The 27673-nt window shown below is 41.4% G+C and overlaps 1 protein-coding gene across 9 annotated transcripts in view; it reads left to right on the forward strand.

The window, feature by feature from the left end:
* Positions 1–27673, forward strand: part of syngap1b (synaptic Ras GTPase activating protein 1b) — a 111656-nt gene that overhangs the window by 76870 nt on the left and 7113 nt on the right. For 4 of the 9 annotated variants that reach the window (XM_024385886.2, XM_024385879.2, XM_024385881.2 and 1 more), the window contains 5 exons: positions 340–903; positions 1924–2364; positions 9448–9630; positions 10413–10624; positions 17829–17910. In XM_024385886.2, the coding sequence (XP_024241654.1) occupies positions 340–903; positions 1924–2364; positions 9448–9630; positions 10413–10624; positions 17829–17910 (1482 nt within the window). Of the gene's footprint in view, positions 1–306; positions 904–1923; positions 2365–9447; positions 9631–10412; positions 10625–13088; positions 15331–17828; positions 17911–21721; positions 21784–27673 lie in introns of those variants that run through there. The other 5 variants (XM_024385882.2, XM_024385885.2, XM_042304588.1 and 2 more) reach the window with 4 other exon arrangements.

Raw genomic sequence — 27673 nt, forward strand, 5'->3', positions numbered from 1 at the left:
GATATGTTAGGAGCCATGTTCTACAGGAAATTATGTAAACTGCACATCTCCTTTCCATGTGGTAGCCAAGTCTGGCAGACGACTGCAGGATAGTATGGCAGCTATGCGCTCATAGGAAAATGATGCATGTGCCTTAGTGGTAAGTCATGGGACATGCAATTCAGGCATACAACCACCCCTCTCAATAGATAAAACACTTGATCAACTTATTGGCACTTTAGAATTGGGCACACAAGGGTGTTAGCTATATCAATCTAGTCTAGGTGCTCAGTGTCAATAAAGTGTATATCTATGATGGACCTCCAGGACTCCACAATGAACAGCGTGTCTAACCTGCAGTCGGTGGCCATGCTCAACTCCTCCCAGGCCTCCATCACCGGCATGGGCAGCTTCGGAGGGCTCAGCAGCCAGGGTGGAGGAGGCCTGGGCTCAGGCCTGAGCGGCCAGCTCCGGGCCGGGGGCCGCCACTCGGCCGGCTCGGGGGGATCCAGCATGTCAGGGGGCCTCCGGCTGAGCCAGTTGAGCCAGATGGGCACCACCACCGACTCGCTGTCCCAGCAGCAGCAGCAGCAGGCCGCCGCCCTGAGATACCCGCTCTCCTTCCAGAACCCCCTGTTTCACCTGGCCACCGGCACTGCAGATGGACCCCACCTTCACCACCAGCACAGCAGGGCCCATCTCCCGCCGCCCCTGCTCCTGGCCCCGGAGCCTGACCCCGGTGGCTCGCACCAGGCCTACATCCCCCAGTTCGCCCATGGGGGGTTCTCCCGCAGCGAGGACCTGTCCACCCTAAGGACCGGGGCAGGGCACCTGGGGCAGCCAGCCATTATCCACTCACACAGCTATAGTGACGACTACAGCAGGGCTGATTACGCACGGCGGCAACTGTCCATGCACGGGCAGGTATGGATTAACTTAAGGTCAAGAATGTGTTTACAATCATGTTCTACTTTTGTGCAAATTAGCCTTTTTGTCTCTCCTACATGATAATAATTTAAGTCAACATTTGTTTGTAGCCTACATTACCGTAATTTCTGGACTATTAAGCGCACCTGAATATACACTGCACCCACGGAATAAAAAATAAAAAAGTATTTTGTACATAAATAAGACGCACATGTCTATAAGCCGCAGGTGCCTACCGGTACATTGAAACAAATGAACTTTACACAGCCTTTAAACGAAACACGGCTTGTTACAAAAATGAATAGGCCTTTAAACGAAACATAGCTTGTAACAAAAATAAATAGGCTTTTAAACGAAACACGGCTTGTAACAAAAATAAAAAAAATTGCAGTAAACAGTAGCCTACCAAGAAAGTCATTGGTCACTATCTTCCTCCTCCTGTGCACTGAAACCACTGAAGTCATCTCCTTCGGTGTTGGAGTTGAATGTGTGTTGACCCAGTCTTCAAGCTCATTTTCTAGTTCGGGCCATCTGCTTTTCTTCCCTCTGAAAGCTTTTGTTGTCTTTTTGCATTGAGTCAGTTCCTCACGCTGCTGTTTCCAACGTCTTATCATCGACTCATTAAGGCCAAGCTCCCGTGCAGCAGCTCTATTTCCTTTTCCAACAGCCAGATCGATCGCCTTCAACTTGAAAGCTGCATCATATGCATTTCTCCGTGTCTTTGCCATGATGAGGGTGACAAAATGACTACCATAATCAGAATGATGGGAAGTTTGAGCGCGCTTGATTTACATCACATTATGTGACAGTGCTCAGTTTTTTGGCGGCATGAATCTTGTGAAAGCGGGAAAAATCCATAAATTTGCCACGTCATTATATAAGCCACGAGGTTCAAAGCGTGGGAAAAAAGTAGCAGCTTATAGTCCGGAAATTACGGTACTAGAATTAGCATAATGTAAACATCTGAAACAGGTTGAAGGCCAGGATAACTTGGTGTTCTCTAATTGTCCTTGTTAGGATAATCTTCAACAGCAACAGCAGATGGGCATGGCCTCTCAGACTGGTACCTCCCACTCCTCCCTGGCCACACCCCCCTCCACAGTCCAGCCCACGCGCCAGAGCTCCATCGCCCCGCCTTCTGCTCAACGCGTCAAATCACAGACCTCCCATCAGCTGTCTGTCAGTGCGGCTGCTGCTCCCACACCATCCGCTAAGACACGACCGCCCAGTGCCAACCTATCGCCAGAGTCGGGCTATGGAGGTCGGCAACAGGCACCGCGGCAACAGCTGTCGGTCAAAGACAACACAGCCCCTGGACTGCCCCACCAGCAGAGCTCTGTCAGGGAGAGCCAGGGGCCACAGGGAGGCACTACAACGACCATACAGCAATCGCAGCAGCAGCAGCAACAGCAACAACCACAGCAACAGCACCTGCTTAAACCTTCCATCAGCAAACAGGTATGCAGGCTACAGTACTCTATTGTGTAGTTCAATCTACCCTTAAGTCTGACAACAAGCTCATAGCTGTCACTTATTTTCTCTCACTCTGAAAAGAGCATTATATACAGTGGGGCAAAAAAGGTATTTAGTCAGCCAACAATTGTGCAAGTTCTCCCACTTAAAAAGATGAGAGGCCTGTAATTTTCATCATAGGTACACTTCAACTATGACAGACAAAATAAGAGAAAAAAAATCCAGAAAATCACATTGTAGGATTTTTTATGAATTTATTTGCAAATTATGGTGGAAAATAAGTATTTGGTCACCTACAAACAAGCAAGATTTCTGGCTCTCACAGACCTGTAACTTCTTCTTTAAGAGGCTCCTCTATCCTCCACTCGTTACCTTTATTAATGGCACATGTTTGAACTTGTTATCAGTATAAAAGACACCTGTCCTCAACCTCAAACAGTCACACTCCAAACTCCACTATGGCCCAGACCAAAGAGCTGTCAAAGGACACCAGAAACAAAATTGTAGACCTGCACCAGGCTGGGAAGACGGAATCTGCAATAGGTAAGCAGCTTGGTTTGAAGAAATCAACTGTGGGAGCAATTATTAGGAAATGGAAGACATACAAGACCACTGATAATCTCCCTCGATCTGGGGCTCCACGCAAGATCTCACCCCGTGGGGTCAAAATGATCACAAGAACGATGAGCAAAAATCCCAGAACCACACAGGGGGACCTATTGAATGACCTGCAGAGAGCTGGGACCAAAGTAACAAAGCCTACCATCAGTAACACACTACGCCGCCAGGGACTCAAATCCTGCAGTGCCAAACGTGTCCCCCTGCTTAAGCCAGTACATGTCCAGGCCCGTCTGAAGTTTGCTAGAGAGCATTTGGATGATCCAGAAGAAGATTGGGAGAATGTCATATGGTCAGATGAAACCAAAAAAAAACTCAACTCGTCGTGTTTGGAGGACAAAGAATGCTGAGTTGCATCCAAAGAACACCATACCTACTGTGAAGCATGGGGGTGGAAACATCATGCTTTGGGGCTGTTTTTCTGCAAAGGGACCAGGACGACTGATCCGTGTCAAGGAAAGAATGAATGGGGGACCATGTATCGTGAGATTTGAGTGAAAACCTCCTTCCATCAGCAAGGGCATTGAAGATGAAACGTGGCTGGGTCTTTCAGCATGACAATGATCCCAAACACACCGCCCGGGCAATGAAGGAGTGGCTTCGTAAGAAGTATTTCAAGGTCCTGGAGTGGCCTAGCCAGTCTCCAGATCTCAACCCCATAGAAAATCTTTGGAGGGAGTTGAAAGTCTGTGTTGCCCAGCAACAGCCCCAAAACATCACTGCTCTAGAGGAGATCTGCATGGAGGAATGGGCCAAAATACCAGCAACAGTGTGTGAAAACCTTGTGAAGACTTACAGAAAACGTTTGACCTCTGTCATTGCCAACAAAGGGTATGTAACAAAGTATTGAGATAAACCTTTGTTATTGACCAAATACAGTACTTATTTTCCACCATCATTTGCAAATAAATTCATTAAAAATCCTACAATGTGATTTACTGGATTTTTTTCCCTAATTTTGTCTGTCATAGTTGAAGTGTACCTATGATGAAAATTACAGGCCTTTCTCATCTTTTTAAGTGGGAGAACTTGCACAATTGGTGGCTGACTAAATACTTTTTTGCCCCACTGTAACAATTCCAACACACCTCTCAATTACAGTTCAACCATGCTATCTCTTGCACAGTTGTTTCTGACCAACCCCAGAGTCCCAGTAACCTGTATGATTAAATAGGGCCAAGGGTCACCCCCTCATGTGTGTAGTACACAGTAGTAGTGCGTGGGTAAAATCACTGGGGAAGTCAGAAAAAAAGCCATATTACAACTTATGTGTTGTGATAATTGTTTTGTTTGCTCTATAACCTGTTAGTTCATGTGCCTTGCGACCCTGATATATAGGCCTAAGGCCTAGTTAATAAGAAGACACAGTGGTAGAATAAATTCAATCACACCTGGCGAAGTCCACAAAGCATGTTGCATGTAACAAACCGTTGCATGATCAAGTTAATGTTTCCAACATTTTCGGACCACTAAACAACTATTGATTTAGAACCATGGAAACTTACCACAAGACGCAAAGAAAACAGGAGCTGCCTCAACTATTCCAGAACCATTTTGGGGTCACTTAGAAATGTCCTTGTTTTTGAAAGAAAACATTTTTTTTTTGTCTATTTAAATAACATAAAATGATCCTAAGTAGAGTGTAGACATTGTTCATGTTGTAAATGACTGTTGTAGCTGGAAATGACTGATTTTTAATGGAATATCAACATAAGCGTACAGAGGCCCATTATCAGCAACCATCACTCCTGTGTTCCAATGGCACGTTGTGTTAGCTAATCCAAGTTTATCATTTCAAAAGGCTAATTGATCATTAGGAAACCCTTTTGCAATTATGTTAGCACAGCTGAAAACTGTTGTTCTAATTAAAGAGGCAATAAAATTGGCCTTCTTTAGACAATCTGGAACATCAGCATTTGTGGGTTCGATTATGGAAGTTTACATACATTTAGGTTGGAGTCATTAAAACTCGTTTTTCAACCACTCCACAAATTTCTTGTTAACACAAACTATAATTTTGGCAAGTCGGTTAGGACATCTACTTTGTGCATGACACAAGTCATTTTCCCAACAATTGTTTACAGACAGATTATTTCACTTATAATTCACTGTATCACAATTCCAGTGGGTCAGAAGTTTACATACACTAAGTTGACTGTGCCTTTAAACAGCTTGGACAATTCCAGAAAATGATGTCATGGCTTTAGAAGCTTCTGATAGGCTAATTGACATCATTTGAGTCAATTGGAGGTGTACCTGTGGATGTATTTCAAGGCCTACCTTCAAACTCATGGGAAAATCAAAAGAAATCAGCCAAGACCTCAGAATATTTTTGTAGAACTCCACAAGTCTGGTTCATCCTTGGGAGAAATGTCCAAATGCCTGAAGGTACCACGTTCATCTGTACAAACAATAGTACAATAGTACGCAAGTATAAACACCATGGGACCATGGGACCATGGGATCGGTTTTGGACGCAGAGAAGTTTATCCAGGACTATACACCAATCCCCGTACGGGTTAGAGTGCCTTGTCATTGTGTGTTCGGGTCTGTTCATGGTCTCGAATCCATACTATACCCTAACGGGTGAAACCGTATTAAACAATCTCAGCAAGGATGCTTTTTTGGCATCAGCCAGACAATGTGTTTGTTATTTTTATTCTTTTTTTTTTGCATAATTAAGGGGTTAGGATCCGCTTTAGATGTATATAGAGTCTCATAAAACTAACGGAATCTGTCATTGATGTCTTTGGGGGAAGAGAGTAATTCCCCAGATGCAGATTTAACTTTGTGAATCATCAGGCCAATGAGGATGGAGCTCTCCCATCTACTTTGGATGAGGCGTTCATTACAGCTATACATAAGAAGGGAAAGATCCGGAAGAGGTAGGATCATACAGACCAATATCCCTCCATAATACAGACCAAAAGATTTTAGCAAAAACTCTAGCTAACAGGCATGGCACTTTAATTGGTCAATTCGGACCAGACCGGCTTTATCCCTAACAGAAACTCATTCTTAAATCTCAGGCGCCTCTTCAACATGTATTCTCAGAGGTTACCTAACGTGGACCTTGCCGTTATATCTCTTGATGCCGAAAAGGCCTTTGACCAAGTTGAGTGGTCCTATCTATTCAAGGTCCTACAGAAATGTAATATTGGAGATTTTTTTATAGGAACCCCTGTGCGAGAATACTCACTAACCAATCATTGTCGCCCTGATTTAACCTTTACAGAGGGACAAGGCAGGGTTGTGCGCTGTCGCCTATGCTCTTCGCCCTAATCGCTCAGGCGATGAGATCTCATGCAGCAATACATGGCTATAATACTAAAGATACTCTAAATAAGATTTCCCTATACGCAGATGACATTCTCCTCTATGTAACAACCCCAAGCTAGTATTCCAGCTATTCTTGATCTGATTAATTTGTTTGGTACCTTCTCAGGATACAGAATAAATTGGAACAAGAGCGAATTAATGCCCATATGGTTGCAAAACACCTCTTGGCTAGAACATCTTCCAGTTAAGTTATCTTCAGAAAAATGTACCTACCTAGGAATTATAGTTACCTAACAATACTCCTCACTATTTAAAGAGAATTTCCTCTCTCTGATGCAAAAACTCAAGGCAAACATACAATTTTGGGGAACTCTCCCAATTTCTCTGCTCGGAAGAATTAATGCCATTAAAATGGTCTTCCTCCCACAACTGCTCTACCTATATCAGAACATCCCAGTATTCATACCTAAATCCTTTCATAAACAACTGGACTCAATTATCAATCCTTTCATCTGGGATTATAAAACACACAGGATAGGTCAAATAAAACACCTCTGTAAATCCAAGATGGAAGGAGGATTGTCTCTCCCAAATTATATATCTTACTATTGTGCCGCTAACCTCCGCGGTGTTTATGTTTTAGCTGGATGACGCACCTCCGTCATCCAGCTGACTTAGTATGGAGCGTGAGGAGTGTCACCCCTTCTCTATTGGCGCTGTGATTTTGTCGCCTGTCAATCTGGAGATGTCACTTTATCGTAACAATCCTATTATACATAGCACAGTTCGATCTGGAAGCAAATTAAAGTCCACTTTGAGCTTAGACCAATGTCATTCATGCTCCCTGTTGCCAGGAATCCCTTCTTTGCCCCTCTAACCTTGATAACACCTTTGAGCGATGGGGAGAGTTAGGGATAAGTACCATAGGGGATTTATATATAGAAGGGACCTTTGCTTCCTTTGAGTTGCTGAGGGAAATGTATCATCTTCACAGAAGTAACTTTTTAAGATACCTACAAATTAGAGACTGTTAGAAAACACCTCCCAACATTTAGGAATGTTAAACCTTCCATGTTTGACAGATGCATAAAAATATGCCCCACCTCAGACAAACTGATATCTCGTCTATATGATGCTTTTCAATCTGTTAGCACACCTTCTACAGATGCCATTAAGTCAAAATAGGAGGAAGAACTAGGGACTGACATTTCTGTGGCAGACTGGGAAGATAGCTCGGAGTATATCCACACCTGCTCCATTAACTCCAGACATCGTCTCATACAATTCAAGGTATTACACAGATTACACTACTCCAAAACCAAACTAGGATATTTCCTGATACATCTCCTATGTGTTATAAATGTCAGGCTGCGCAGGGTACACTACTCCACTGCTTTGCCCTATGCTCTAGCTTGTATGGTTATTGGTGTGGAATTTTTAGGATCCTCTCTGAAGTTCTGGAGACTTCAATAGACCCAGACCCGCTTCTGATAATCCTGGGAGTGTCTGAGTCCCTAAACGGATTAACCAACCCCCCAAAACAACTCATCTCTTACAGTCTCATTTCGCCAAAAAAATGAATCTTGTGGTTTTGGAAAAGGAGGGAAGCGCCCTGTACCAAATCATGGCTCAGCGAATTGGCAAACCTCTCTTACTTGGACCAGTCGGCGCTGTGAATTTGTACATCTTAACGAACTCTCAATTGTAATATTTTAATTTGGGCAGCATGTGCTGGCCCCGTCACCCGAGCAGTCAGGAGGGGAATGGGGGGAATAAGGGGGAGGATAAAGTGGGGGAATAAGTGGGGGGTGACATCTACCCTCTTTCTACCTGTCCTTTTTCTGTATGTTGTGTTTTGTATTTGTTTTGTACCTAGAACTCTGGGTCTTGTTTCTGTCTGCTCTTTTATGTTTAGATAAGAATTTTATACCTATACACCATTCTTGTGTCTGTTCAATAAAAAATATTTGAACGGAAATAAAAGTTTAAATAAAATAAATCTCTTTGCTATTATTCTAACATTTCACATTCTTAAAATAAAATGGTGATCCTGACTGGCATTTTTACTCAGATTAAATGTCAGGAATTGTGAAAAACTGAGTTCAAATGTATTTGCCTAAGGTGTATGTAAACTTCTGACTTCAACTGTGTGTGTGTGTATATATATAGGACACACATTACGACACGAGAGACAACACTACATAAAGATAGCCCTAAGACAACAACAAAGCAATGCACATGACAACACAGCATGTGCAAGTCTAAAACACATGTTGACTCACCCAACTTGTAGAGAAACGCCAATGTCATCCTTCTCTCTTTCATGTTGATAAAATAGTCTATCACTCTGTCATACAGTACACGCTTTTATTTTTTTGTTGTCCTAGGCTACCTGGCTAAAATGCTTGCACGCTATCCTAACTTTCTTTCATGATCAACATTAGCTAGTTAACATTAGCCTTCTACAATTAGATACATATTGAACTTCCATCCTCTCAGGCCAGGGGCACAATGTATGAACTAATAGTTGGATCAGAATTACCGTTATAAGCATTGGCCAGTTTGGAGAATTAAGTAAAACCACAAGTCCAAATCCCTATCTCCATCCATGGCCAATTTAGGAAAGGGACAACTTTAGCTAGATAGCCACCGGAGGACAACTACACAAAGATATTCAACAATTCAAGTTGTTTCCCGATGCGATTTGATAGGAGTGATGCCAAATCCAAACTGGCTTTCCTTGACATTTATATTTTATGCGCCAGGAACATTCAGTTGAGCTCACTCAGTTTAGCGCAACACCGATTGGCTATTTTCTTACTTTTTTTATCAAGGAAAGCCAAATGCTTGTTTGCTTCCCTTGTATTCAATGCTACGTCCGGCAACAATGTCATACGCTTTTGGGCCAGACCACATCAGATAGATGGCCTACACATACAGAGACAGAGGGGCAGTGTTTTGCTCGCTCGGATGCTTTCTCCAGTGAGATATATTCAGCCTCTTGCGAATTGAAGGATAACTATGAAACACAGAGAGACAAAAGATAAATTATTTTATCTTTTCTTGTTCAATTTTTGGTGAAAACCTGGCTTCCCTTGGCACCCATGAATACACACCACTGCTAGTACTAGTACATATTCTTCATATCTGCTTTTTGTCTTTTCCCCCAAGGGTTCTGGCCAGTCGCCCTCGACTCTTAACCCCCCGACCCCGGCCAATGAGAGAACAGTTGCCTGGGTCTCCAACATGCCTCACCTCTCCGCTGACATTACTCTGGAGGCTAACCGCATCGACCGTGAGGAGTTCAAGCTGAAGGAGTACTCCAAAAGCATGGATGAGTCTCGCTTAGACAGGGTAGATACATCTCTCCCACCACAGCTTTTGCAACACAAAGAATGGTAGCCTAAATTTGACATTTGCAATGTGTATATATAAAAAAAACTGTAGATAATTGTCTTAACAATATACTGTAGCTTTGGCATTGAAATCCCAATCTTCTAGGAAATCGACAGTAACAAAATGATGCCTCAAAGGAATGCAGAATTCGACTTAGCAGCATATTCAACAGCAAACTGTGAGACTAGAGAACCGTAACACTGATCTGAGTCACATCTCCTTGGTAATGCACAGTGCAGATGTCAGGGAAGTGCAAGTCAAGTCTATCAGTGGAGAGCAGATGGTACCGAGACACTTCTTTATGAATAATTTAGAAACTGCTGAGGATGAACTTGAACAACAGTGAGTCATTGAAAATAAACAAACTTTTAGCTTGCATATTCATATTTGACCGCAGACACCGCATTACCACATTTCTTTTTCCGAGTGAAGGTGTGTTCAGTCAACCCCCAAGAACATTTGTTGGTTGTTTAGTCATGTGTTGCTAATAAACAGTATGACAATTGCTTAACTATTTTTATTTTTTCAATATACTCCCTTCTGGAGTTATTTTCACAACAGATATAGCTAGATCTTTGTGCATAGTGAGCAAGTGAAAAGGGATAAACTATGTGCCTTAGACCTTAGTGAAAACTGGACAACAAAGTGGTTGCCTTCATATTCCATGGCGACTTGTCGACGTGTATGACAATTGCCCAACCATTTTCTATTTCCAATGCGTTCTCTTCTGTCTGTCTCAGGTAAAGGAATACGAGGAGGAGATCCACTCCCTGAAGGAGCGACTGATCATGTCCCACAGGAAGCTGGAGGAGTATGAGAAGAGGCTCCTTTCCCAGGAGCAGCAGACCAGTAAGATCCTCTCACAATACCAGAGTCGCCTGGAGGACAGCGAGAGGAGGCTACGGCAACAGCAGGTGGAGAAAGACTCCCAAATTAAAGGAATAATCAACAGGTAAAAAGAGGGGTGGTGGAGGAGAAGGAGAATGGAGATGTAGAGATTAAGAGAAAGAGAAGACAGGTGTGGAGAGAGAACTAAAATGGAGAGGCGAAAATAAATTAATGTATTGTTGAGAACTCTTGTCTGATTACGTTTATCCAAGAAATATCCAACAATCTTACTTAGGCAGGTGCTAATTTTTGGAAATCATCTGGGGAATATTGATAAATATACAGTATATGAGAGGCTAGATATATAGTTATGAAATAGATACATTAATGGATGGAGAAATAATGGGGAGGCCTCAACCTGTACACTCAAATGTATGCAGGGATATTTTAATTTAAAAAAAGTCAAATGTAACTTTTATTTAACTAGGCAAGTCAGTTAAGAATAAATTCTTATTTGCAATGATGGCCTATCCCGGTCAAACTCGGACAATTGTGTGCTTTCCTATGGGACTCCCAATCCAGACCAGATGTGATACAGCCTGAATTCGAACCAGGGACTGTAGTGATGCCTCTTGCACTGAGATGCAGTGCCTTAGACCACCGCACCACTCGGGAGCCATATATATATATATATATACACACACTGCTCAAAAAAATAAAGGGAACACTTAAACAACACAATGTAACTCCAAGTCAATCACACTTCTGTGAAATCAAACTGTCCACTTAAGAAGCAACACTGATTGACAATAAATTTCACATGCTGTTGTGCAAATGGAATAGACAACAGGTGGAAATTATAGGCATTTAGCAGGACACCCCCAATAAAGGAGTGGTTCTGCAGGTGGTGACCACAGACCACTTCTCAGTTCCTATGCTTCCTGGCTGATGTTTTGGTCACTTTTGAATGCTGGTGGTGCTTTCACTCTAGTGGTAGCATGAGATGGAGTCTACAACCCACACAAGTGGCTCAGGTAGTGCAGCTCATCCAGGATGGCACATCAATCGAGATGTGGCAAGAAGGTTTGCTGTGTCTGTCAGCGTAGTGTCCAGAGCATGGAGGCGCTACCAGGAGACAGGCCAGTACATCAGGAGATGTGGAGGAGGCCGTAGGAGGGCAACAACCCAGCAGCAGGACCGCTACCTCCTCCTTTGTGCAAGTAGGAGCAGGAGGAGCACTGCCAGAGCCCTGCAAAATGACCTCCAGCAGGCCACAAATGTGCATGTGTCTGCTCAAACGGTCAGAAACAGACTCCATGAGGGTGGTATGAGGGCCCGACGTCCACAGGTGGGGGTTGTGCTTACAGCCCAACACCGTGCAGGACGTTTGGCATTTGCCAGAGAACACCAAGTTTGGCAAATTCGCCACTGGCGCCCTATGCTCTTCACAGATGAAAGCAGGTTCACACTGAGCACATGTGACAGATGTGACAGTCTGGAGACGCCGTGGAGAACGTTCTGCTTCCTGCAACATCCTCTAGCATGACCGGTTTGGCGGTGGGTCAGTCATGGTGTGTGGTGGCATTTCTTTGATGGGCCGCACAGCCCTCCATGTGCTTGCCAGAGGTAGCCTGACTGCCATTAGGTACCGAGATGAGATCCTCAGACCCCTTGTGAGACCATATGCTGGTGTGGTTGGCCCTGGGTTCCTCCTAATGCAAGACAATGCTAGACCTCATGTGGCTGGAGTGTGTCAGCAGTTTCTGCAAGAGGAAGGCATTGATGCTATGGCCTGGCCCGCCTGTTCCCCAGACCTGAATCCAATTGAGCACATCTGGAACATCATGTCTCGCTCCATCCACCAACGCCACGTTGTACCACAGACTGTCCAGGAGTTGGCGGATGCTTTAGTCCAGGTCTGGGAGGAGATCCCTCGGGATACCATCCGCCACCTCATCAGGAGCATGCCCAGGCGTTGTAGGGAGGTCATACAGGCACGTGGAGGCCACACACACTACTGAGCCTCATTTTGACTTGTTTTAAGCACATTACATCAAAGTTGGATCAGCCTGTTATGTGGTTTTCCACTTTAATTTTGAGTGTGACTCCAAATCCAGACCTCCATCGGTTGATAAATTTGATTTCCATTGATAATTTGTGTGTGATTTTTTTGTCAGCACATTCAACTATGTAAAGAAAAAAGTATTTAATAAGAATATTTCATTCAGATCTAGGATATGCTATTTTAGTGTTCCCTTTATTTTTTTGAGCAGTGTATATATATATAATGGGACAGCTTCAAACTAACTGCACATTCATTTCAAAGGTGAGAGGTCAACAGTGAAATCCATTCATATGAATGATTCATGTCTGTATGCAGATACCTTAGGCAATTGGTTTTCACCCAGTCAGTAGGAAAATGTTCATTGAACATTCTGACTAACGTTGACAAATTGACTTGAGATGAGGAACTTGAGAGAGGAAACTGTTTGTGTAAATGTTCTGCTTTTGTTCACCACTTCTAATAATCTGCAATTGATAGTTAGATATGTGTCACAGGGAACTTTGCTACTTTTAATCCATTCCAGGGAAGAAGAAATCGAATGAAGACCGAGACAGTTCCTGGCTGTACTTAATGGAACCAATCCCATCCATAACCCCATAACTTGGTGCATAAAGAACCCAAAAGACATGTTTAGGCCCTTTGTGCACTTTGGCAGCCATTTTATTGCCAGTATATCAAACATGCTGTTTTTTTCATCAGTAGTTTACCTGCGTCATCTGTGGTGATTATTCCGATAACCGTAAACTGAGAGGGATTCACCTAGATTGAATCGAAAAGCACAATAATGGACTGAAAGGTGACATCATATGACTTCTATCTGTCCTATACAGTATGAGGCCATAATGGTGTTTTTGATAAAAATGCATGAAACAAGACTAAGGTAGTACATGACATCTGGTTGTCATCACCATAACAGCTTGACATGAGGATGAACAATACCATACCAACAATACCATCTTTACAAACTGCAACCACAGTTTGATAGTATTTCCCTAACATATGATGTGTAAAGAGAACACAGAGTAAACCTAATTTAGCATCTAAATGACAAGTTCTCCTTCCCCTTTGAAGTTAGTTTGGATAATGGCATTGTTACAGTTGACAAGGTAATCTAGAAGATTCTGTAAGTAGTGGATGGCTGCAAGGTTTTAAGACAGATCCATATGCTGTCAATGAATGAGATGCTATTAGCGTTTTTTTATTTATTATTGAAAGTAAGCAATTTCAGTGACTCAAGTGGTTATATCCACTGCCCTCCAAAAGTATAATTAACCATACATTCCACATTTCACAAAACCCAAACTTCTATCATTGTTTTTCAAACCTCATTCACCATTCTTCTTAGAAACGACTTCAGATCATTTTTGAAGGCCTTTTTTTGTGTGATTTATCTTGGTGCCTCTAGAGTAGCAGTTATGTTTCTTAAGAGGAATATGACAGATTATATGATATCAAAGAATATCAGACACGCTAGAGTAACACACTTTATCTAAATGTTATCAATACCCTACTGAAGCACCAGTACTGCCATACCAATAAGGATACTCTAAGATTCTATATGTACATTTTGTTATGATATTACCAATGTAATTAACTATTTTAATCTATTTAAATAGCAATATTTTAGCATTAAGAGATGTGCAATAATAGACTACATTTAGCATTTATGAACAGAAGCAATCCATATGTGTATGTAGGCCTACATTCAGGCACACAAAGATATTGAGTATGTAAACCTTACATGCATAGACACATCTATCATGACCATACATACAGAACACATACACTTAAAGTTTTTTTTCAGGTCCCTTTCAGTATGAAATGAACCCATATCAACATAAATTATATTGAGACTTCTGCATGTCTGACCATGGATCCTGTAAATCCCTAAATACCATAGATGCAGCATATACAGTACTGTAAAAATAATTTATAACTTATATCTTTGACTTACACATGGCTGTATAGTGTGTTTGAACAAAAATGTTAATCATGTAGCCAGATGGATATTGGTGCCATTTATCTAAAGTGTTAAGATTTATATATCTGTTATAATTTTGCTGTATGTCGTTGGTTTAGGTTTTGATCTGCAGTAAGTCATAGGAAACCGAAGGGTAAATGGCGTCGTTGTTTGCTAAAGTTAGAGCTTTGAGGGAGTCATTTTTTGAGATACGATGTGGAACAAGAATTGTTCACTATCATAAGATTTCCTCTCGTTTGGCATTGTAGCAAGCATAATAGTGGTAGTCTGTATAGATGTATAATATTACATCAGTATTACTTTTAAAGTTTTCATAGAGATATAACTTGTCACTGTGCAATAAAGTCATTTGGATTGACATGGCAAATAGCAGCACATAGTGAGAGTTTACTGTTGATGTACATACAATTGGCTACATATCATGTGACCTTTGACTCACCCAATCGCCTGCCTTATTTCTATGTAAACAGACAAGTCAGATATCATGACCTGTCCCTGACCTCATATTGACAAATACCCACATTGTTTTGACTGCATGTACGACTTGACCTGACAAGCACACTACTTGAACTTGAAGTAAATAGATATACAGGTTTAGTTTTGGTACATATCACCCATGTGAATCACTGTCTGCCTTCTGTAGAATTCTACTGTATACTCATGTTACATTTCATTGTTTCTTAGATCAGTGCCAATGTTTCTGTCAGTGCATACGTTTGATTCCTTTTCCCTTTCTTATTTTTGTCAAATAAATCCCTGTACATTATTTATGTAATAAAACATCTAACACCAATGTTTGAAACTTCACCTGTGGATTTTCATTATTTATTAATGTTAAGCATCAATTTAGTTGTATGTTAAGCATAAAGATATTCAGAGAATGCTTTCTCTGCGGAATTGTGACAGCTTGATTATGGTGGCAAATGACTATATGTTATCCTCTGTCCAAACCAACCACTCATTTTGGAATAGTTTGACTAAAATCTGTGCTATTTCTGTTTTTAGCTTCTCTTATTGGCTCAGTTTTTGCACCAATCACATTGGCTGTCTGGTCCTCACTTTCTCTGTTGCCACTGCACAATGTCCTATACAGTTCCTTCAGAAAGTATTCATACCCCTTGACTTATTCCACATTTTGTTGTGTTACATCCTGAATTAAACATTTATTTATTTTTAAATCACACACAATGACAAAGTGAAAACATGTTTTTTTATTTTATTTTACAAATTGTATTGAAATACAGAAATGTCATTTACATAAGTGTTCACAACCCTGAGTCAAAATACTGTATGTTAGTCACCTTTGGCATCGATTACAGCTGTGAAACACCTGGATTGTACAACATTTGCACATTATTATAACAATTTTTCAAGCTCTGTCAAGCTGGTTGTTGATTGTTGCTAGACAGCTATTTTGAAGTCTTGCCATACATTTCCAAGCCGATTTAAGGCAAATGTAACTAGGTCATTCAAGAACATTCAATGTTGTCTTGGTAAGCAACTCCTGTGTATATTTGCCTTGTTAATTTCTTTGGCACATTCTTTTGCAGTTTTATTGTATGTTGTTGATCCAGTCTCAGTTCTCATTTATCACAGTCTTTAAACTATAACTGTTTTAAAGTCACTGGCCTCATCGTGAAATCCCAGAGCGGTTTCCATCTTCTCCGGCAACTGAGTTAAGAAGTATCTTTGTAGTGACTGGGTGTATTGATACACTGTCCAAAGTGTAATTAATAACTTGCTCAAAGGGATATTCAATGTCTGTTTTTTTTAAACCATCTACCAATAGGTGCCCCTCTTTGTGAGGCATTGACAAACCTCCCTGGTCTTTGTGGTTGAATCTGTGTTTGAAATTCACTGCTCGACTGAGGGACCTTACAATTATCTGTATGTGTGGGGTACAGAGATGAGGTAGTCATTTAAAAATCTTGTTAAGCACTATTATTGCACACCGTGAGTCCATGTAACTTATAATGTGACTTCTTAAGCACATTTTTACTCCTGAACTTATTTAGGCTTGCCATAACGAAGGGGTTGAATACTTATTGACTCAAGACATTTCAGCTTTTAATTTTTAATTCATTTGTAAACATGTTTAAAAACATAATTCCACTTTGACATTATGGGGTAACCCCAGCCAGTGACACACAATCTCAAGGTAATCCATTTTAAATGGGAAAAAGTCAAGGGGTGTGAATACTTTTTGAAGGCACTGTATTAAAATGAGTCATTCCTTTTGTGTAATTAGTCCTCTCTCAGCATTCTGTTCATCTCAGGAGTTTAACACTCTGAAGTTCATCCACTTTGTCAGCAATTTGTCTGTATGACTTTAAATGAAAACAACCATGTCATTCAGGCGGGAAGTAGATGTGATAAGATTGAAGACAATGAAATCTATAATGAGCAAGGCAGAAGAATGTCATTACCTCAGAAATATTGACCAGGTAGGAGTTAGGATGTCATATGTACCGTTGTTCATTGAATCTCCATCACCAAACAGCTGATCGCCATCTTGGATTTGACCTCATGATTGCAGTGACTTTTAATTCATCCTTCACCTTTTGTGTCTGTTGAAGAAAATATCAGAACCATTGCCTTGAATGACCCAGATCTTGAAATTCCAGAGGCAAGTATTTAATGATCCATGTTCCCTTCTCTGGAAAATAATTCTGATGCTGAGTAATCGTGTCTAAATGTGAATTTGCAAGGCAAGAAAAATATCCTATGGAGACTGTAGCAATAAGCTTCCAAATATCCCTGCAAGACGACTCTTTGAAATGGTTATAACAAGGATTTGGAATCTATCATGTTGTGTCAGTTCAACTATTCCATGAGGATGTGTTGCTAATTAAACCCCATTCAGAACACGATAACCGGCAAAACACCACAATCTAGACATCATTAGGCATGATTACATTGGAAAACACCCTGAATTGGACAGACACATCATGCTGAATCCCTTGGGGAACATGGAAACATGCACTTCAACTGCCTCAAAAATGCTTCCTCGTATTACTAGAGCAGTGTATGTTAAACAGTTACAGCATTGGTTGAATAGATTATAATTTGGCTACCAGAGGTTTTAATAACACTACTATAGACCAGGTAATGGGTATAATTGACAAATCAACGTTTTTCAGGGCAATGAGCGATCCAGCTTGCACCTGGACAGTCATTATAAGCCTTACGTATTACACTTAGCTACTTCTTGTCTAGTTTACTCACAATTCTCTCACAACTGTTTGAACTCTCTCTCTCTCTCACTCTCTCTCTCTCTCTCAGACTTATGGCTGTGGAGGATGAGATAAGGGGAGGAGCCGTGGTTGAGCCGCCAAAAGCTAACGTTAGGGTCTTCGCCGATCAGGTCTGTGATTTTCTTCTTCCGGTCGCCATGTCTGTAGGATGGCCTGTGTCTTTATCTCTCTATCCTTCTCTATGTTGTTTTCATCTCTTTGTTGATTTGTCCCTTTTATTTCGTCCAGACAAGTCCTTGGGTTTGGGTGAGACTGTCATTTGTCTGTCAATCCGCTTAGGTGCTTTGAAGGTCAAAGAACGTCTGTTTACATCTTGTGTCTGTCTCTCAATCAATCTGTTTATATTCTGTCTGACCACATCCGGGTTGTAATCAAATCAGCGTCTGTAGTAACTGTACATCTCAGACACGTCTATCAACTTTGTGTGAACTATATGTATTAAATCAAGATGTATTACTAGTCCAACACAAATGCAAGGCATAATACACAACTATTGAACAGTTTTGGTCCTGAGGATGAGTTAATTTGTCAGGTCGACAACGTCTTCAGCATCCACACTCAATGTTTCACAGTCCATGCTTTTAGCCAGCCACTCATCTCCTATCGAACTCGTCAGGCCCGCCCTCAAGCATGAGTCATGCTGCAAAGACATACCAGCTTTCAGTGTGAGTGTGTGTATGTGTCTGTGTGTGTGTGTGTGTGTGTGTGTGTGTGTGTGTGTGTGTGTGTGTGTGTGTGTGTGTGTGTGTGTGTGAAAGAGAGACAGAGTGTGTCAAACCCCAATGTCTCTTTCAAACGACATCACAGATGTATGCTCAAGCTTCTTTCATTCGTTTAAATCAAATCCCTGTTCCACCAGAAGATGAGTCCCACCCAACCGCTTCCTCAATCCAAACTCCTTCATCCCAAATATTCAGACTGAGCATGTCAACGTCAAGTTGTATTACCAGTCTAACACAAATGCAAGACAGACATAATACACAGCTATTGAACAGTTTTGGTCCTGAGGATGAGTTCATTTGTCAGGCCGACAACGTCTCCAGCATCCACACTCAATGTCTCTCGGTCCATGCTTTTAGCCAGCCACCCATCATCTCCTGTCAAACCGGTCAAGCCCACCCTCAATCATGAGTCATGCTGCAAAGACATGCCAGATTTCTGTGTGTGTGTGTGTGTGTGTGTGTGTGTGTGTGTGTGTGTGTGTGTGTGTGTGTGTGTGTGTGTGTGTGTGTAAAAGAATGTGCGAGAGAGAGTGAGTATGTGTCAAACCACAATGTCTCTTGCAAACAACATGACACATGTACGCTCAAGCTTCACTGAGTCCCACCCAGCCACTTCCCCAATCCAAATGTCTTTATCCCAATCCGAGTCAAATCAGACTCAATAGAGGCAACAGACATGTTCTGACATGCAGAGATAAAAACAAAAGCAGAACGTTTGAGCGGTGTGAACAGACAGGGCTCCCGCTATGTCCCAGATAAGAATGCAGCTGAATGCAGCACCCCTGCAAGGTGTCGAACAGTCAGGGCTTCAGCCACGCTTCCTCAAGTGAGCAGTGATCCAATGTGTCTCTCCTGTTCTTTCTCCATTCAGTACAAAGCTCCCCCAGAGAGAGAGAGAGGGTGAGGGAGAGGGAGGGAGGGAGGGAGAGGGAGAGATTAGCCAGAAAGGCTTAGAAACTGTGGTTGAAAGGGGGTAAAGCCGTCCAGCGATGCGTGGTGTTGTGTTCAGTTGTCAGACAAGCAGCAGACCAGAGTTTTGCGCTCGCACTGGTTTCACTCGGTCGAACGTGGCCAGTCTGTGGTTGACATGTAGTTGAGGGAGTGTCATGATAGACTTGGCCTACAGCCTCAGACAGCATTGGAATCGAAATCTATTGGTTCTTTCTGAGGGCTGAGAGATATAGTTTGAGTAGCTCCTCCCAAGTGGTCGTAGGAGCATCCAAGGCTGGGCATCCATCTTGACATTGGTTTTGTTTCCAAGCTGAAAGAGGCAGATTTGCTATCCAACATGAAGCTGTTTGGGTCTCTTCCTAGACACAGTATTAAATCACAGCAGTCCAACATGGAACTTCTGATGACATTCATTATTTCCATGTCATGCTTCCACCCAGGTTTTCTTTTATCTCATGTTAATTGTCCATTATCATGCAACCACGCGAACATTTCTGTGTATCTCCATTGTTCTGAAGGTTATAGTCAATAAGATTATAAAATGAAGCCATAAATTGTTGTGGGCCAATTGTTTGTGTACCATTACATTCCCATCATGGCTATGCCCAAGCAAAGCATGTCGGCATGTTTTAATGATTGCGTTTCCAATATCTGTCATTATTTGCAGTGAGCCGTACAATCACTTGTCCATCGCCATGGCAGCAACAGGTGTTTAATGCCGGGTGTCTAGGTGGGGGTGTCGGTGACTCATAGGGTTCACGTTCACGTTATCTTTATTATCCCAACAGTGGGCAGTTCACTCAGCTTTCAGCTTTTTGCGTGGAATTTGTGGATTCATATTCCTACAGCATTATGTTGAGAATACCTCCACCCCCTCTCTACTAAATATCTGGTTTTAATGGGATTTCATTGTCAAACTTGATTAAATTAGTTAATGTAATAATATTGCTGGAGTTTTTATTACTACCGTTTATACAAATGTTCTATCTTAATTTGATCTGTTGTAACAGAGAATTTTCCTGTTCAGCAGGAAATTTGAGGGTTTATAAAGCTTCTAACGTTTTGTATTTTCCACTTTAAATGTTTGACTTGATTTGCCCTATTGAAAAATGTATCAACCCCTACAAACATATCCATTAATTATTATCCACATTCCTGTTGGTGCAGGATTATTTTTCTGCTGTAAGAAACGGGTCCAATTAAGATATTTCACCTGTAGGCAGCAACTAGTGGTAGCACTCTTGAAACTACAGTAGATCAGCCTGTCCTTGGAATGACTCATAACAAATAAATCATCATTTGGATGTTGTACTGTACATATCCTCTCCAACTTAATGTTATATGTTCCATGCATCATTGTAAATATAATGCATGTCTCACTTTACATGGTTATCTCTATCACATCAGTTATCTACTGTCTCTATAACCCTGTATGTGTTTAAGTGTGTTATGTGTCATTCAACCTTTTTTACATGTGTATGCATATTTATATTGTTTAACTCTGTTTATTAATACTATTTATTCCTTGTTGCAGTAACAGTGGTGTTTATTACTTTTGCCAATGATTACTGCATGTTTAGCAGTAGCATGACCTTTTGCCTCAACTTCTAACCCCTCAGCTTCAGAGGAGATCAGAGATACCATTTTTCTGGACAAGACTTTGGATCAATGAATGACATTTAGCTTGAATTAAAATGCAGCTATCTTTACTGCCAAACCAACTCAGTGGCCTTGTTGTCAGTGTCCGCCCTTAGATCGATCCCAGGCCGAGTCATTACAAAGACTAAAAACGGGACCCAATGTGTCTCTGCTTGGCTCAGCATTAAGGAGATAGGTTGGGGGCTATGGCCCTGCGATAGAGTAGCATCATGTCCAGAGGGTGTACTTGTACATCAAGCTGCCTCATGTTCTGGCTTGCACAGGATGGCTACTTACCATCTGTACTGCTGCATGTGTGTATCAACAGCCTTGGTTTGCTTCCTCAGCATGCAGACTTGGTTGATATGTTGGGCCCTCTTGTGCTTTCAGGCTGCTGGGTTTGTGTTGGCGCGAATGGTGGTGTGTGTTCCTTTTGTGTTTGTGTGTGTCCTGTGGGCGTTGAGTATCCCTAATGCTCCTCAACCCTCGACACCCAACTTCTACCTTTTACTTTCTTCAGTGCACACAAGCCTAGCCTCTCCTCTCCTCCTTTTCTCTATCGTTCCTCTCCTCTTCTCCTGTGTTGATGAGATACGGTGATTTCTCTTAGGGGAGGCGCCAATCCATCCTAGTGCAGCCCCGTCTCGCGCCCGTTCCACCCCGAGTACAAAGGTAATAAACCAACCAGCATACACTTCAGTGGTACTGCCTCTCTCCATCCATACATTCTGCCTCTTCACTTTGATTCCTCCACTGTACTGTATGTGCGTCACTGACCGTATGCAGCACCAACAGAAGCACTTATTGACTTACACAGACATTATACCGAAAATCACACGTATTATCAACAGCAATATTCTTTCTTTCTTTACCTATTGTTCACATTATTTTGGTTATTTTGATTTTGTCAACAGCAATTTGAATAATGTCGAGCTTTACTGTAATAGAAAATCAATAAATGCTGGAGCTGAAATATCAACCCAGAGTCAGGGGTAGACATAACATAGTAAACAAAAATCTGGGACACTCAAATTAGTATGATTGTTATTTTTGGTATGGCATGTATTAATATGTGGATGTCCATCATGCATTTCGTATGATATACTACAATTCATAATATATGCTACAAATTTGCAATACGTATGACATGTTAAGAATTCCAGTTTGTTGTGGCTAACGTTAAGTAGGTGGCTAGGTGGCTAACGCTAACGTTAGCTAAGTGGCTAATGTTAGCTAGGCTAGGGGTTAAGGTTAAGGTCAGGAGTTAGGTGAAAGGGCTAGGGGAAGGGTTAACTAACATGCTATGTAGTTGCAAAGTAGCTATACGCTCAACCATCCACACCGACCAAGTACCCTCCTTTAATTTTTGCCTTAAATAACCTTCGGCCTGATGTAACTATACCAAACATAACATATCATACTAATTTGAGTGTACCAGATTTTTGTTAACTTTTACATCTAGTCTATGAGGCCAGGCTGGACGGTGTCTTTGGAAAGTATGCAGACCCCTTGACCTTTTCTACATTTTGTTACATTACAGCCTTGATTTAAAATGTGTTATTTTTTTAATCCTCAGCAATCTGCACAAAATACCCCATAATGACAAAAGGAAAACAGGTTTTTATAAATTTGTGCAAATTTATAATCATTAAAAACTTTGCATATGAGACTCGAAATGACAGTACTCCATGTAGGCACAACCGACGTACAAGTCATCACACAGAGAGCACACTTGAAGCACAACTGCACTGTCTGGAAGACCGCACCGGACTGAATTGGAATCCCTCAAATGACAGTACATGTTAGAGAAAAAACCAAGCCTTGAGGTCGAAGGAATTGTCCGTAGAGCTCCGAGACAGGATTGTGTCGAGGCACAGATCTGGGGAAAGTACCAAAATATTTCTGCAGCATTGAAGGTCCCCAAGAACACAGTGGCCTCCATCATTCTTAAATGGAAGAAGTTTGGACCCACCAAGACTCTTGCTAGAGCCGGTCGCCCGGCCAAACTGAGCAATCATGGGAGAAGGGCCTTGGTCAGGGAGGTGACCAAGAACCCCTTGGCCACTCTGACAGAGCTCTAGAGTTCCTCTGTGGAGATGGGAGAATCTTCCAGAAGGACAACTATCTCTGCAGCCTTCCACCAATCAGACCTTTATGGTAGAGTGGCCAGACGGAAGCCCCTCAGTAAGACACATGACAGCCTGCTTGGAGTTTGCCAAAAGGCCCCTAAAGGACTCTCAGACCATGAGAAACAACATTGTCTGGTCTGATTAAACCAAGATCGAACTCTTTGGCCTGATTGCCAAGCGTCACGTCTGGAGGAAACCTAGCACCATCCCTAAAGTGAAGCATGGTGGTAGCATCATGCTGTGGCGATGTGTTTCAGCGGCAGGGACTGGGAGACTAGTCAAGATCAAGGCAAAGATGAACTGAGCAAAGTACAGAGAGAACCTTGACAAAAATCTGCTCCAGAGTACTCCGGATCTCAGGCTGGGGCGAAGGTTCACCTTCCAACAGGACAACGACACTAAGCGCACAGCCAAGACAAGGCAGGAGTGGCTTTGGGACAAGTCTCTGAATGTCCTTGAGTGGCCCAGCCAAAACCCGGACGTGAACCCGATCGAACATCTATGGAGAGACCTGAAAATGGCTGTGCAGCAATGCTCTCCATCCAACCTGACAGAGCTTGAGAGGATCTGCAGAGAAGAATGGGAGAAACTCCCCAAATACAGGTGTGCCAAGCTTGTAGCGTCTCACCCAAGAAGACTTGTTGCTGTAATCTGAATACTTATTCAAATGTGATATTTTCGTTTAATTTTTTTGTTAAATAAAAAAAACTTTTTTCTGCGTCCTTATAGGGTATTGAATGTAGATTGATGAGGGGGAAAAACAATTCAATTCAATTCAATCAATTTTAGAATAAGTCTGCAACATAACAAAATGTGGAAAAAGTCAAGGGGTCTGAATACTTTCCATAGTCACTGTGTAGCACTATATATTTGACATTTAGATTCATGTATTGTACAGATTTAAAATACACATAGTGTATACATTAATGTATGTGACTCTTACACCACTCAGACAAATATGCCAACATTATTTGCACAAATTCAGTCATATACGGAGACTTCCTAAACGTGTAACTCTTTGCATTAGGTAAATTGCTTACCCTCTGAATTCAAACCATAAAACTCCAGCATCAATGGTAGAATTCCTGACTGAAATGCATCGAAATGTTCAGCTGTTTAATTCAATGCTCCATTTCAATGCTCCACTATTATCAAATGTTGGCATTTGCAAACCCTTGCAACTACTCCTTCATCCTTCTTCACATCCTTCATCCTTCTTCACATCCTTCATCCTTCTTCACATCCTTCATCCTTGTTAATCCCTCCACTACTTTTTTCTTTCAATTCCCTGTGTTGTTTTGGGATGATAAGCGAACTGTTTGATCAGAATATAGATGGTAGTATTATATACTTAGGACTAGATTCAATCAGATTGACAGCCGAATAGCCGTTGTTTTGGCAGTGTCGGAACTGCGATAGAGATGTCAAATCCACAAGAAGCAACGAAACCACACCCAACGTAATCCTACAAATTCCATGCAGCCGCATTAGATATTTATGCAGCCGCGTTACCAATCAAACACTCAAATTAGATTGATAGGCTTTAAACCTCTCCCATTAGCCTAACATCAATGGATTGACATTACATTTGAGAGTCATTGTTTCTAACATCGATAGAGCCTTCAATTTCTAGCGCCGTTTTGAACTTCTAACGCGGTAGGGATAACAAGGAAGGGAATGGTTTGTGACGGACAAGAGCACAGTCGCCGATAAGTCAGCTCATGAACGTCTAACGCGGTAGGGATAATAAAACATTTGCTATGCAGATGTCGGCCAACACTGGTTAACGATGGTTAATGCTCGATCTGATTGAATCCAGGCCATAGTTAGTTCTAGTTATGACAAACAGCTTGACAATTCACAGATACTCTATTAGGTACATGTACAAACACTGATGGCTCTGCTGTAGTAATACATATAAGTAGACTCTATTCCAAGAACCAATATCAACAAGGTAACTGACTACATCCATATACAACAATACCCCTGCTCAAATCAACACAAACTCACTTACACACACCGCACGTGTCTCACGGAGGAACACGTTACCGTGGGTCATCAACATATCCATTCGATTCGACTCATCTCCCCTCCCACCACTCCCCCAAATAAATGACGGGAATTATGGGAAATCTCCGTATCTGACACAATCCTTCCCTGAAAATAAACAACTGGTGTGCGTATATGTCAATGTGTGTGTTTCTTGGAGAGTGTGTTTATATATTCCTGTGTGTATGTGTCCTGTATGTATATGGCACCTGAGCACATAAGTTGATCCAATGTTCATGTATTGTCATTGTGAGTTTGATCAAGTGTGTCGCCAGTACTGTATTGTTGTTCTTTTTGCTCTGGGTCATACTTGGAGAGTTGTCTAGTGTCCTTTATATGTATGTCAGTCATATACTACTGTTCTGGAATATTTGGTTGGTTTGTACATCTAATTTCCACAATGATATGCCTAGTTTGAAACAGAAATTGAGAATTAATTTCCTATTCATGTTGCTGATTAAGAACATTTGAGAATTGCGTACCAAAGCATACTAACAATGCACTTAACATTGCACAATTCATCCGCTATGTGTTGTTTTTGTCTACAATTTCCTAACTTTTATTAGTTGCAGCTTTTGTACAAACATAAACACCAAGTTGTTCAAGTAAGCAAACTCTGCACATATGGATCTTTAACAGTGAGTGATGCACGTTTTGTTAAATTGATTGGATCGCTGCTTCTTTTATTAGCATAGGTTGGCTATCTAGCAGCTATCTAACTTTCTTATCATAAAATATTTGCACAATTTTCTCAGTTACATTGCCAGGTCTGGCTAAACTTGGATAAATAATGTGAAAGGGTTTGTAGTAATTTTTGTAGAACTGGTTTGAAAGTAATCCAGCACTGGTAGAGAAATACCACTTGTTCTTCTTGTTTCCACAACACATTTCCTGTTACTGTTGCTAGCACCAAGTAGGGAATGGGATTAGCATGTATGCTAACGGTCATCTCTGTTGAAATTGGTTATCGCCGTGTGCTTTACAAGGTTCTGAGTGAGAAGAGAAAAGGTCTGCCAGTTCAATTCCACTTTCTGAAGGACATTTTTTGTTCTCTTTCTAGAGATGGAAACATGTGCTACACACAATGGACACACCCACCCTGATATTAATGCTAATTCATTTTGAAATCAAATGGCCTGTTTCCGACTAATTTCTGTACTAGATGCAGATCATAAAACCCTCTTGAAATACCTTTTTTTCTGACTTTCACTTCTCCAGTGCATCGTTCACATCTTTAAGACTTCATACTCCTTTGTACAATCATATGAATGGTCTTTAGTCCTTATTGTTCAATGAAGTTAATACACATTTGAGGAAAGGTATTGGCATCTCGGTAGAGTAAATGTCAATTCAGATTCTTCTATTCGTGTAGAAAACTTTGAAATGATTCCACATTCCTGTTTTGACTTGGATACGTTCGACACCATTTCCTCAATCTAACACAACCTCCATCAGTGCCAATAACCCAGCTATTTTCTTTCCTACTGCTCCAACACAGACTGTACTGAACAGGACTGAACACGATGACTTGCATTCAGAGCTTGATTTAATTAAGAACTGAAATCAATCTGGTATTTGCAATGACGTTATTCTGCGCCAATGTAGGTAAGGATAGATAGCAAAACCAAACTTTTGACTTATTCACTTATTACAAATTCTAACCCAGTGCTTTACAGATTTGGTAAATGAATGAGCATCCATTGATAATTGGTCAATGGGTATGGGTTAGAAATTCTGATTGGTGGATTAGACACGGTTGAGATTTTATTCAAGAGCTCTTGAATACTAGCTTCTTAAACACGCTTTGTAGATCAGTATTTAGTCATTATGTCCTCCAATTCGCATCTAAAGTTCTAAGAATTACTGTAACACATCTGCATGCTAGACTATTATAGTAATGCAATACTATAATATTATCATCTAGAATGTTTTATCTTAAAGTACTTATTACTATTTAAATGTTAAAGTACTTATAAGGTTCAATGATGTGTGGGAATCAACCACACACTTGACAAGGGAACAAAGGTGCATGAAAAAACAATATCGAATTTCTGCACATTTATTGTGGTCTTAGCTAAGCTTTCGGTGAACGCTTTTTGTTCTTCATTGATTTTCTTCTTTCTGTGAAAGTTTTGCTCTGACAAAGGTCAATTGACTGAAAGCTTAGCAAAAACCATGCTAAACCTGAAATGCGCATGGATTCTAATGTGCTTAAGATGAATTAAGGTGACACAATTGTATCACGTGATAGAGTCATAACTATTTGTGTCACCATGGTTTTCAAGCCTTTACTACAGTATATTTAAGCAATAAGGCACGAGGGGGTGTGGTATATGACCAATATACCACGGCTAAGGGCTTTTCTTAGCACGTCGCAAAGCAGA

This window comes from Oncorhynchus tshawytscha, linkage group LG23 (assembly GCF_018296145.1).
Source record: "Oncorhynchus tshawytscha isolate Ot180627B linkage group LG23, Otsh_v2.0, whole genome shotgun sequence".
Taxonomy (NCBI): Eukaryota; Metazoa; Chordata; class Actinopteri; order Salmoniformes; family Salmonidae; genus Oncorhynchus; species Oncorhynchus tshawytscha.